Source organism: Saccopteryx leptura, chromosome 1 (genome assembly GCF_036850995.1).
Source record: "Saccopteryx leptura isolate mSacLep1 chromosome 1, mSacLep1_pri_phased_curated, whole genome shotgun sequence".
Taxonomy (NCBI): domain Eukaryota; kingdom Metazoa; phylum Chordata; class Mammalia; order Chiroptera; family Emballonuridae; genus Saccopteryx; species Saccopteryx leptura.
In genome coordinates this window covers 127,708,060-127,721,115 of record NC_089503.1, presented here as the reverse complement: position 1 = coordinate 127,721,115, position 13,056 = coordinate 127,708,060, and the positions used below count along the sequence as shown (strand labels likewise).

The following is a 13,056-nucleotide window of genomic DNA, read 5'->3' as shown; positions in this document are numbered from 1 at the left end:
AGATGGTAATTATATTCAATATTTATTTAGATTTACCCATATTGTTCACCCATTTTTTTGCTCATTAATGCTTTTTTTAAAAATTATTATTTTTTTATTGATATATATAATTACTCATTCTCTTATTGAGGGTCTGTGAATAGCGACATCTCTCACTTTTTGTTTGTATTAAAATAACTTAATCTCCTTTATTTCACGATTGTTCTTGAATAATAGTTTAACTGTGTATAAAGCGCTAATTTAGTTCTTATTTTCTCTTAATATTATGATGACATTATTACTTTGTAGTTAAGCTTTTTCTGTTGCTATGAAATGTCTTCTGTCAATCTTTTTACATTCCTTGTTAGTCTATCTGTCTTATCTTTCTTCTCTAGGTGCATTTCTTTTTATTTCTTTTTTTGCTAGATTTTCACATATTGTTTTTAGATATGTATTTGTTCTTACTTACCTAAGTGATGTGTGATTTTATTTTCAATCTGAGGATTCATATCTTTGTTCTGTTCTTAACAATTCTCTGCCTTCATTGCCTTACATCTTGCTTCTCCTATCTTGACTCTAATCTCTCCTCCTGGAACTCTTATTGGTTGTATACAGTGCTTTTCTGTCTTTGCTCCAGGTCTTCTAGTTTTTTCTCAAAGTTTCCATTTATTTATCTCTTTGTGTTACATTCTGGTGAATTACTCATCCACATTGAGTTTGTAATTTCAATGATTACTTTTTTTTTAATCTAAGAAGTTTATTTGGTTCTTTTTAAAATCTGAATTTTTTTATATTCTATATTTTGCCTATGGATTTCATTTTTTATTTTTCATTATTAGCAGATTTTAGACATATTATATGAAATTAAAACTTGTTTCATTCTGTTTATATTTTATAAATACATGAGATCTACCATTTAGTCTGTTTATTGACTCTTTCATGATCGTATGTTATGTATAATTTTAACTGTGAGTTAATCAACACCAAGGGTTTTGGTCCGTGGTAATCTCATGTGTTCTGAATTATGAAGGCATCCGTGTGATACTGTTTTCAGTGTTTCTCTGCTAGTACCTATGGGGTTCACCAGTTTTGTTAAATTCTTAGGTTAAGGTCTGCACTAAATAGGTCATATGAATTTTATTTATCCCTTAGCATGGAGCATAATGAGTATATCAGTTTTTAGAGATTGCTTTTTTTATATTCATGGCCCTAGACAGATAATCAACTTCCTCAAAAATTACGATGCGGGTAGACAGAGTTTTTATATTTCTATTTCCTGGTGGGACAGCTCTTTATGACTCTTGATTTTATTCAAGAGCTCAATCCTAATTTCCCAGTAATAAAATATTTTGGAGTATGGTTTACCTTGTATAAACATTGAATCTTATGGTATGGTCTATCTCAGCCTCTGATTTCTCTTGAGCCATTTAACATCAACATTTTGCTTTTCAGTACTCACTGTGTATCTCATGTTTTCTCGTACTAGCTTATGAATGCATCTCTTTAAAAGTAATAATTTTGTTATATTCTATGAAACATTTTTCTTAGAATAATGGTGCTTCTCACTTTGGCTGATGTACTCTCGTTTTATTAAAATTTGTTGAATTATGGTTTTGTTTTGGTTTTTTATTATCTGCATCATCATGATTTTTGAAAAAATGGAAGGAATGATTAAATGAGTAAGAAAATGAATAAGTGCACAAATAACTAGTCATAGATGAATTTGTGACCTTGAGAGGACCAGTAAAAAAAAAGAGTATTTTCTTGAAAGAGGGTCTTACCTCATCTTTATTTGGCCCATAGTTTTTACATCTGGCAGTAGTCTAGAATTTTAATAGGTGCAATTAAGTTATTAGTTGGCTCCTCTTTTTGGAGTTGTTCTCTCATTACTGTAGGCATGTTACTATAACTTTATCAGAAATATAAGCTACCTTCAAAGACCAAAACTGATTAAGCATATATATGTTTGCATTTTTTAATAGTTTTATTCATATTGTCTGCCAAACTAAGTAGAAAGATTATGTTATAGTAGGCATGGGCATTTCTTAAAATAAAGATAATTTTTTCTAATAAAATTTAGTTAAATATTGTGTGTTTTATTAGAATAATAATACTTTACTTAAGAAAAATAATAATCTAATTATAATCTTAAATATCTTAGAACTCTTATTTCTACTTAGATTCTTTAATACTACTCATTCTATTATCTTTATAACACTCAACACTCATGAATTCCTTAATACTCATTTCAAAAGAGTTACTTTTATTTTGCTTTTATCTCCAAAAAGGAAAAAAAATAGGAGAAAGTTTAATGGTAGAATCATTTATGTCTACTGAAAGCTGACTTGGTTTCCTAACACAAATGATGAGGGAGGGGATGACAGGGAATAACTATTATGGAAACAGTTGACTTTGGTAAGCAACCAAATTGGTAGGTCCAAACATTACATACCATGAAAGTAAGTTCATCCCTGTGTACCTTGATACAGTAGATTAGAATCTAAGGAAAAAGAAAAAGGAAGAAAAGAAGGAAAAGAAAAGAGGCAAAGCCTCTTGTATTGACCATGTAGCTTGTATTGACATGAAGAATATACAACTTTAGATTTAGGTCATCTGAGAGTAAAGAAATGTTTCAGAGTTAGTGCTTTGAATTTAATTTAGCAGATTAGTTCCTTCCACATAGTCAAAGATCAGAGGCAAGGATAGCACTCTGTCCTTACATTCTTTGGCTCCCTCTAGCACAACACTCTTCTTTCCCTAGACTTTGCTCCTCATCTTCATTCTGTAAGATGGCTATATTCACATTCTAAGCAGTGGAATATAGAAGCAGATCCAGAAGCAGAGGAGAAAAGCATTTATAACTATCATCTCTTGGGTAAACCTCTCAGAAGCTACTTCAGGACACTACAGAGTGATAGAAAGTGGTGTTTTAAGTGAGGGTGATATGGGAAAGTTACACTGATTATGTAACACTGAAGCAGAAGTCTGAATGAATTGAAATGAAAATAATGTGGTCATCTGGCAGAAGAATATTCTGTATGATGGGAGTCACAAGTGTGTTCAAGGACCAGCAAGGAGAGAGGATGGTGGAAGGAGAGTGATCCAGGAGAACGTGCTGGAAGGTGGGATGAGAGGAGAAGTGTGAGGGGGAGGTCATGTCGGCCCTCAGAGGCTACTGGAAGAACTTGGGTTTAGTGCTGAGTGTGAGGGAAGCCCTGGAAGACTCTCAGATGGAGATATGATCTGGTTATATGTCAAAGTATTATTCTTGCTGCTCCAAAGGCGGGTGGGGTGGAAATAGGAAGACCAGGTAAGACTATGGTTTGTACCAGAGTAGTAGTAAAGGTGGTAAAAAGTGGTCAAATGCTGGATACATTACAAATGATGTACACAGGTCTTGCTAATGGATGGGTTATAAATAGAGAAAGTTAAGTTGTGGGGAGTTTATTTTGGGGGGGAAAGTGGGGGTTGTCCTGGACAACTGGGAAAAATGGGAATACCTTTTACAGAGAGGAAGGATCCTGTAGTAGGAAAAGGTTGTAGAGTGGTGTGAAATCAAGGACTCAGTTCTGGACATCAAAGACCTGTGTGTGTTCATAATATAATTCCTTTGCCCTTTTCCCACATCACAGGGCCCTCAGGTGGCCAGAACACCTCACAGCTACTAAGTCCTAGTATCAGAAAGAGCTTCTGCAATCTGTAGTGGCAAAGAATATTTAAATGACTTTTTCCTTTTCACCTTTTGATTCTATTTCTTTTTACCAAATATCTTTTTCATTTTGAAGTTCTTCTACCTAGTACTTTAAGAGAGAGAGAGAGACAACGGGAGGAATTTCTTTTCTTTATTTCATGCTTATGCTTGAAAGTTTTCTTTGCTCAGTTCTCAGCATCCTTGGTAAATGCCAGGAAGTGGATGTGCACAGAGCATTGATGGGGGATCTGCGACACTACCTGTGTGGAAGAGAAATGGGGGCACAGTGGGAAAGGGCCCCGACAGTCATCACACTGAATAGGGTTTCAGGGAAAGACTTGGTTATTTACCCATTGAAATGGTGTATACCTAATAGAAATGTTAAGTTTTATTTGGGAAGGGGGTGGGTTGCTGGTATCTCTGCTGGTTTTGTCTCAGCAAATGTGCTTCCCTATCCCTGTCAGACCATCTTTAAGCAAGAAAGTGACTGGAATAAAACAGAAAGGAGAGAGGACCTGGTCCTGAATCAGCCTTTTCCATTTACTGTAACAATACACTTGATTAAAGTGCAGTTGAAAATCATCACTAAAAAATGTGATTTTTTTCTTGCCTCATGACAGGGAGGAGTCAGCTTTGCTTTTCAGTAAGTACATTAATCAGTTATGCTTGTGTGTTAAAAAGAAACAGCTCTGCAACCAGAATGTTAATTAAAACTAGTTATGTTACATAAACATCATGGTACGCTTAATGGGCCTGAACATGCTTTCGATAGAACAGACAAAATAAATGGTTATAATTAAGAGCTTTGGACCAACCCTTACTTTACCTCATGGTTTTTCTTGTTTCCTGAGGTGAGAGGTACATACACCTGAACCATAAATAGGGCTCATGTGCCATAGACTAAAATACTGGACAACCTCCAGTTGAGCATGTCAGCAAGAGTTTGAGCAACTCTGGGTCTGAATCTCAGATTGTGACATCATGTTGTAAATACAAGATCATATATCATCTACAAATAGATCTATATATTTCTTTCCAGTCTGATGCCTTTATTTCAGTTCCCTGTCTAATTTCCCCAGCTAGCTCCTCTCATATAATGTTCCATAGAGGTAGCCACAGCACACATATTATATATTCTTAGAACATTGACCAAGCTATCACATTTATTAGGCCATAAAAGCATCTCAACAAATTGGAAAAAATTTTATCTTTTCAATCTTTATTAACACATTTTTTAAGATTTATTTTAGTCTTTTTCATTGTTAAATTATATTCGTTTGAATAATCTTGTCAAATAAGAACTCAAAAGAGAAATTAGAAAGTGTTTTTTTTGTGTATCAAAATATAATACCCAAATATGGGGAATGTACCTTAGAGCAGTCACTTAGAGAGCAATTTGTAGCTTTCTAATCCTTATATTAAAAAATGAGATGGTTAAAATAAAAAGTCTCAGTTTCCAACTTAGAAAGCCAGGAAAAGAAGAACAAATCAAGAAAATAGATTGGAATAAGAACTAAAGAAGAAAGAAATAAAAGAATAAAATAGAAGCCAATCAATACAGAAAGTAGTAAAACCAAAAGTCGACTTTTAGAAAAAGTTTAAATATTCCTATACCATTAGCAAAACTGATCAAGAAAGAAAAGGAGATAGTTGCAAAGAACCCAAACTAACAATTTAAGGAATTTTGAGGGGATCCTCTACAGACCCTACAAGATACTAACAGAATAAATATAAAGTGTTATAAATTACTCAAGGCCAAGAAAACTTATAATTTAGATGAAATAAAAAAATTCATTAAAAATATAAGCTATCAAACCTGACATAATGGAATAAAAAATTAAAATGGGCATATATATTAAATTTATTAAATTTGATTTTTAAAAAATCTTGTTACAAAGAAACCTTGACACCCAGGTGATTTCTATGTGAATTCTACCAAACATTGTAAGAAAATAAGATGGAAGGAACTAGTCAAATATTAACAGATTTTATAATTGGTAATGGATATCCATGCCCTATTCCTGGAAAGAAGCTCAAAGATTAAGGCTACAAATCAAAAGCTACCCTGTACCCTCTGTGTAAGAGATCAACTGAAAATTTAAAAAGAAAATTTGGAAGTAAAGATGGAAAATAGCTATTCTGGAAAAACAGCTTAAAGGAAAAAGAAAGCTGCAGTTATATAAATTTCTGACAATACAGAATTCAAATAAAAGACATTCTGCATGAAAAAAACACCTATTATGGTACAGTCACCAAGAAAGTTTAACAATCAAAAATCTTTGTGTACTCCAGCATCTCTTTGAAGTAAATAAAGAGAAACGATTAAAATGTTTAGATATATTTTTAAAATCCTATTTGGAAATCCTAATACATGCTGAAATTGACATATCAAATTGAGCCAGTAAGTCAGCCCATCAGAGACTTGACTAACTTGTCAGGCCTATGAATAGATGTATTTAGAGAACATACTTTGTTTCCAGGAAAAAAAAAGAAAATAAATATCATTTTCAGAAAACCATAATCCATCATAGAAGTGAAACATATTTATCACAGCCAAGAAGAAAAACAAATTGTCAAAGTATAAATAATAACTGCAATCTTTGATCAAATCTGTTGAAATTAGAAATAACAAGAACAGGCCAAAAATAATCTCTTTGTAGAACTTATAAATTAGACTTCTGAGTTACTCTTGTATTAAAAGGAATGGAAATTGAAATAGGCCTTTTAGAAAAGAATGACAATGAGCAGCTGTAAATCAAAGTGGTGGGATTTGGCTAAAGCAGTTATTATAGGAATATTTATGTGCTCAAACCACATTTATTAGAAAATACAAAAGATTGGCAATAAGAAACAATCAAGAAAAAGAACAATATAAGTGTAAATAAAGAAGAAGGAAGGATTTTTAAAGTTAAACCAAAAACTAATAATATATTAGAAAGCATAGACTTTAATAATAAACCAAAAAATTTGAGAAAATCAACAAACATACCAAGTTTCAAAAGTCTGATTTAAAGAAAAAAGATAAAAATAGTATTAAGAACAAGAAGAAATTATTTCAGATATGGAGATTTTAACATTTTTAAGTGAATATTATGTAGAATATTTTACATTTGACAATCTAAATGAAATAGAGAATTCTCTAGGAAAATGATCAAAGGTGACTTAAAAGAAACCAGTAAACATGGCAGAAATGTGACACATCTACTTCTAACCCTAGGACAGGAATACAATTTCATGGACATAAATGTCAACCACACCAGTTAATAGAAATATAGCTTTAGGCTAGTCTCGCAGCTGTTCTGGGTTTTAGTTTCTCTTTGGAAAAATGAGGTGATAGTATTAACTACTATCTGAGATTTTTGTGAGGAGTGAATGAGCTGTCCATATAAAAGTCCTTAGAACAGTGCTTGGCACCTAGTAAATGCTCTAAGAATGTTAACTTGTATCATTGTATTATCACATCATCACAGTCATTCAGTCAGATGCTTTTGGAGTTCAATAAGAGATTACTCATTTGTTATTTAAACAGTTTCAGACCTAAGAAAAGAAATAATGTTTCTGAATTTAACTTTATTAACTTTATGGCATTACATTGATATTCAAAAGGACCAGGTGAACATAGAGTCAAACAAAACCCACTGGAGCTTATTTTGTGAGAACAATGGTAAACACAAGACCAGCAAATCAGTTGCTGTGTCCCTCTTCAGTCCCAGGGCTAACGAGAGCCCTCCATACTTCTGAGGTGTGGACTGCCTTACAGTCCCTGCCTCCACACTGTCTGTCTAAGCAGGAGGCTCTGGGTGTGTGTGTTAGGGAGATGATGAGCCTGAGATGAGGCAGTAGCCAGGGCCTCTGTGGCCCTTGCCCAGGGTCTAAGGACTGGAGTGATATGTTAAGGAGAGATATTCTAGAAGGTAAAGAAACATACAGTGCTTACCTCTACTAGACTTTAAGCAGCCAAAAATATGAGTGATATCCTACTCAGCTTTGTATCATTACAGCCTAACATGGGCCTGGCTCAAGAAGTGAGTCAACCATCTAGGTGTATTTGGTGTATAAATACCCTCCTAGCAGAAACTTACTATTACTCATAAAATGAGAACAAATGCAATTATCCAGCCAGGTATTTGAAAGCACTGTGAATCATGTCCAGGAGATAACTCAGTGCCAAGCACATCACTGAATCAGACCAAGTATTGGTTTGAAGTCAAGTTTTTGTAGATCTTGCCTGGTGTGAAATCCTCTCTCATAATAGAGTAGGAATCTGAGAGTGTAGGCTGTGGGGAATCTTCCCTTCATGATGCATTGAGGGTTACTCAGTTCACTGGTTACTTGCTTTGCTTCCTTCCTCACAGGGCTCACAGCTTTGCATGTGCTGGCAATTTTAGTTTGTTGCTGATTTGCATCTGGATCTCCCATTCTGTCTATAGACATTCAGGGTGTTGCTACTCTTCTCAGAGTCTTCTCTCTCTTCAGTATCTCTAGCCAGTGTCATCGGCACAAGGTTCATTGTGGTCTCAGGCACACCTGACCTCTCCTTGGGTGTTCCATTTGAATTTCATCTTTTTTTTTTTTAATTGAGTTTACTGGGGTGACGTCAATTAGTAAAATTATATAGGTTTCAGGTGTACAATTCTATACTCCATCATCTGTATATTGTATTGTGTGTTCACCACCCAAAGTCAAGTCTCCCTCCATCACCATTTATCCCCCTTTATCTTCTGCTACTTCCCCCACCCCCTTTCCTTCTTGTAATCATCATTCTGTTGTCTGTTTCTATGAATTTCCTATTTGCTTATTCATTATGGTTTGGCTCTTTTGATACCCCCTAAACCTGCTATCCTTGGATTACATGAAGTCTTCAGAGGTTTTAAGGTTTTAATTATTTAAAGGACCTCTTAGAAATGCATACGATTATGATGAATACTTGTAACCTGTTGGTAATACAACCTGTAACTTAGTGGGCACATTTTTCACATGATCATAGAAAGCTTGTGTGTTTATTGACTTGTACAAAAGTGTAAACGCCATGACCTGTGGCACCTTAGGGAAATGTCAGGGAACATTAAGACGCATTTATGTTGAATCTGGTTCGATTGTAGTGGGAATAGTGAAGAATCAGTGTTTTCTAAGTGAACAGGATTAAGAATGGGGTATGGGGTCTTCAGGGACATCAGATGAGGCTGCAATGGTGGCAGCAGCTGCCAAAATGTCAGGGAAGAGGGCACTGAGCTGGAAAGTGCTAGGTGCATAGGTGAGTCCTCAAAAGAAATTTTTCTTTAATAAAGAATTGTTGTATACAGGGCAATTTTAATAAGTCAAAACATGGATCAGACATAACTGTGAACACACTTTTCTATGGACATACTTTTGGTTTTGTTTTACCTTCATTTTCATTTCTCAGAAAACCAGTGAGGATTGAAGTCCTCCTTTAATTAAGCCCTATTAAGCTGAAAATGATACTGATGGCTTTTCAGAATAATAGAAACTCTCGCCACACTAACCCGTTCCTTTTGTTTCCTGTAGAACGTCCATTCTCGGTATCTCCTTCGGAGCCGCGTTTCTCCTGCTGGCCTTTATCCTTTTCGTCTGCTTTGCTGGACAGCTGTTGGTAGGTACTTCAGATATGGTGCTTCTTTGAAAACTGTGCTAAGTGAATAGAAACTGATTTATTAATTAAAACAAGGAATTTGTTGACTTATCATTTCAAGGAATGCATATCCCAGTAAAGAAACATGTGTCCTTCATGTCTGCCGCCCAGAATACAAACTGAGGCAGCTCACGCACAACCAAGACACTAATTTGAAGATTATTTGAGACGTTAGATGTCACATCATAAAATTGTAGTTGTCTATTTGTATCTGTCAGCATTTATTATCATCTCCTCTTCATTTGCAGAGTATTTATAACTGCAACTATAAATAGACTTAAAAGGTTTTTAGTGTAGAGAGAAATTAAAATTCAATCCAAATATATCTTTTTATCTACTTTCCAGATATAAAATCTTGGAACATGAAAATAGAAAATGTAAAAATACATATTTTTTAGTGTTTCTAATTTAAGCCAATCATTATATGCTCCTGTGGTTTAAATGCTAGTTCTGGATATAAGAAGTAAATCTATGGGTATCCTTGAGCCTAACACAGTAAGAGCATCCTAACTCAGAAGGCCAGCAGGGGGATAGAAGTTGCAGAAGAGGTCTGATATTTCACTTTGCTCACTGAAGATGAGTTGAAGAAGGACAGGCCACTCTGAGCCAGGTTTTGAGCAGAGTTCATAGGCATCTTCTGGTGACACTTCTGTGATTTTTGTTAACCAAAATTTTAATGTTATAAATATACTACTCACAAAAATTAGGAGCTATTTTATCACTTCATATTCATTTTGAAATATCCCCTAATTTTTGTGAGCAGTGTAGTTTGTTATATTAAATAAATAGGAATAATCTTTAAAACGTCTGTTAATGAATACATTTTAAGTGTTATCTGAGGTTCTGAAATTTTATATCTTTTATAATTTTGAAATCATGATTTCTCCTTCTAGATAGACTCTCCTTCCACATAGATGACAAGACCAAGGAGTCAGACCTAGAGTTTGCAGGGCCCCTTGGGGTTATGCTGTACCCATAAGGATGCACTGTGGCTTCTATGACAGTACTTTCCTCATTCTGCATGGTTTTACCCTTTTCATCTGTTTCTTCATTGTAATGTGATTCTGGTTTTTAAAAGACATAATATTACTGCCAGCAACATCAATACAGTGACAGAATGACCTCTTGTGGCTCTGAAAAGCAGTAGTTCTGGAGCCCACGTGTCCCTTGCATTCTAGTTTGTGTTGAAATCTTTTGCCCAATAGTGGCTAAGATTCCAAAGCATGTCTCTGCCTCCACTGTCGGCCTCCACTGTCGGCATCCCCCGCCTTGTACCTTTGCAAACAGTTGGGGGGTTCGTTTGCTATATCATAGTTCAGATGATTTAAATTAGATCGGAAAGTATTCCACAAGTGGGCCTATGGTTTCTAATTTCCTGGAATGCACACAGCATCTCTTAAAAATCCCCTGAAGATAACTGTAAGTTGTAGCAAAGAGAAGACTGGGTAAGTAATGACCCATGGGCATCCTTGTCAAGTTCTAAAATGCTTAGTATACAGAGAAACCTGATTTCCCATGTTCAGGTTTTCCCTGGGTGGAAAGCAGTTGGGCTCCACTCTCTGTCATTCTGGCCTCCAGAATGATTATGAAGCCCATTTCTCAGGTTTTTAGAATAGTAACTATCACTTGTGGTTTTGTTGAAAATCCAAACCTCATTTTAAAGCAGCTTATAGCATTGCACCCAAGTTGCCATAGTTTTCATTTTCTGGTTCAAGGAAACCAGTTCTGGGGTTATGGGAGCATAGTGTATATTCAGGGTTTCACAGGGACTTTTTCTTTCCCCTAAGTATCTGTAGAAAGGAACACAGAGCTGCAGGTTGGAAGATGAATGTCCACAGTAACGTTTCAGCCTATGTGGGAACACTTTACTCTCATGGAATGTCTCCCCTACCAGCCTCAGTATACTGTGATCTCAGGGCAGTGTGTGTGTGTGTGTGGGGGGGGGGGGGTTATGCTCTTGATTCCTCCTACAGGGCAGTCAAGATCCCACATGCACAGGCCTGCTTCCTCCCGTTCCCAGAGGCTTTTTAAGACCCCAACAACCACACACCAGACACTCCGAAGTTCTTTTTAACACTTTGCTGTCTCAAAGAACAATTTCAAGGCTGGAGATGAATGAGTGCCTGCCTGCTCCTCACAGGAAGCCTGTATTTTGGCAAAATGGTCAAGAAGACTAGACTTAAAGACTAGACTTTTAATTCCTAAGATCCGTGAATAAGTCTCCCCCCAGTGGCTGTCTGGAGACCTTGGTCCAGATATAATCCTGGTAAATTGGAGAAGGAATTCTCATTCCAGTAAGAGGTCCTTTTTTACTATTTAGACAATTCTGTAAAGATTTTGTTTAACTGTCAACATCAAATATATTAATGCATAGCCAATCGAAGAAGGCTTTAAGTCTGCTTTCTATTCTACCCTCCAAATTCACTCAAAAGCTACATATATCACAAGTAATTCACAGTGGTCATAAAGAATGTATTGCTGCATCCTAACTGCTTATTCCCTGGCCTCATTAAAACCCATTAAATGAGGTTTGATTATGCTTTGCATTCAAATATGGGTTAAATACTGAGTTTATGAAAAAGAACTTTGCAGACTCAACCTCTAGTAAAATATGTTAACCTTCTGAAAGCTTAAATGCCAAAGGCAATATTGATACTAATATTGATATTGAATTCTCTGTATGAAGAATTAAAATACTTTTATATAAAGGAGGCTGAGAAGAGGTAAGCCTGACTGATATTTTCTGCGTGAGCTTTACCTTTGTTACCCTCTATAGCACAAAACCTGCCACACAAGTAAGTAAAAGTGATCGGTCATCGTAAGGCGGGGCTTGAGATAAAGGGGGAAACATCAAAAGGATCTTGATCAGAGTGCTAATGAAACACAATTTTTTTCTTGTTGATAGAAAATCACACAGGTATTTGTTCAGTGATGCAGTAAAAAAAAAAACAAAAAAAAAACAAAAAAAACAAAAAAAAATGTCAGGGCATTTATTTGTTATTATCATTGCTACAAGAAGCCCTGACTGCTGCCTCCCAACCCTCAGCCCTGCCCCACACCCTCCCTAGGGGCTAGCACAGCACTGCTCTCCCTGCCCTGCCCCCATGCTGCCCATGTCTCAGCTCTTGTCCCTGTGGGTGAGCTCTACACCTGCCCCGTCCCTTGTGATGGCTCTTTCTTTGAGCCCCATGGGCCCACATAATGTGGCAGTTGATTAGTATATAATGGCTCATTTGACCCTGCCTTTTCATGAGTGTGACTGTTTTCTCCCCTTAGGTATAATAGGTTCCTTCTGACAAGAATTGTTTCCTACACTTGCTTCCTGTCTCCCAGTGAGCCCAGCAGAAATAGGTTCAGTAAGCATGCGCTGAGTCAGCATCGCTGGACTCCTGCGTTTCTGTGAGGTTCTGTGTTCGTCCCTCCCCTCTGCAGGTTCCATGATGCACCTCTCTTGTCTGAGCTATGCCACCGTTCTCAGGCAGGGTGCACCCTGAGAGCCCATGTTAATCCTTCCTTCTCGAGACACACTGGCTTTGCGACAGGTTCTGTTTGCAAATGAATGTGTGCACAAGTGAGCACTGGTGAGTCAGCAGCCGCCATCTTGCTGCCTTAAAATTCCTTCTTACGGTGCCATCATTCCTTGGCTCTGACATGATTTCATCTGACTCCTTAGTTGGAAATTATCTTTTAACCTTTCTAAAGCAACTCTGTAGAGCCCATCTTTCCTGCCACCAGC

The 13,056-nt window shown here is 36.3% G+C and overlaps 1 protein-coding gene across 3 annotated transcripts in view; it reads left to right on the top strand.

The window, feature by feature from the left end:
• The window catches only part of ADCY2 (adenylate cyclase 2), a 412,700-nt gene that overhangs the window by 328,688 nt on the left and 70,956 nt on the right, over positions 1-13,056 (top strand). For all 3 annotated transcript variants that reach the window (XM_066374716.1, XM_066374707.1, XM_066374698.1), the window contains exon 15: positions 9,197-9,281. In XM_066374716.1, coding sequence (XP_066230813.1) covers positions 9,197-9,281 — 85 coding nt within the window. The remainder of the gene's footprint in view (positions 1-9,196; positions 9,282-13,056) is intronic.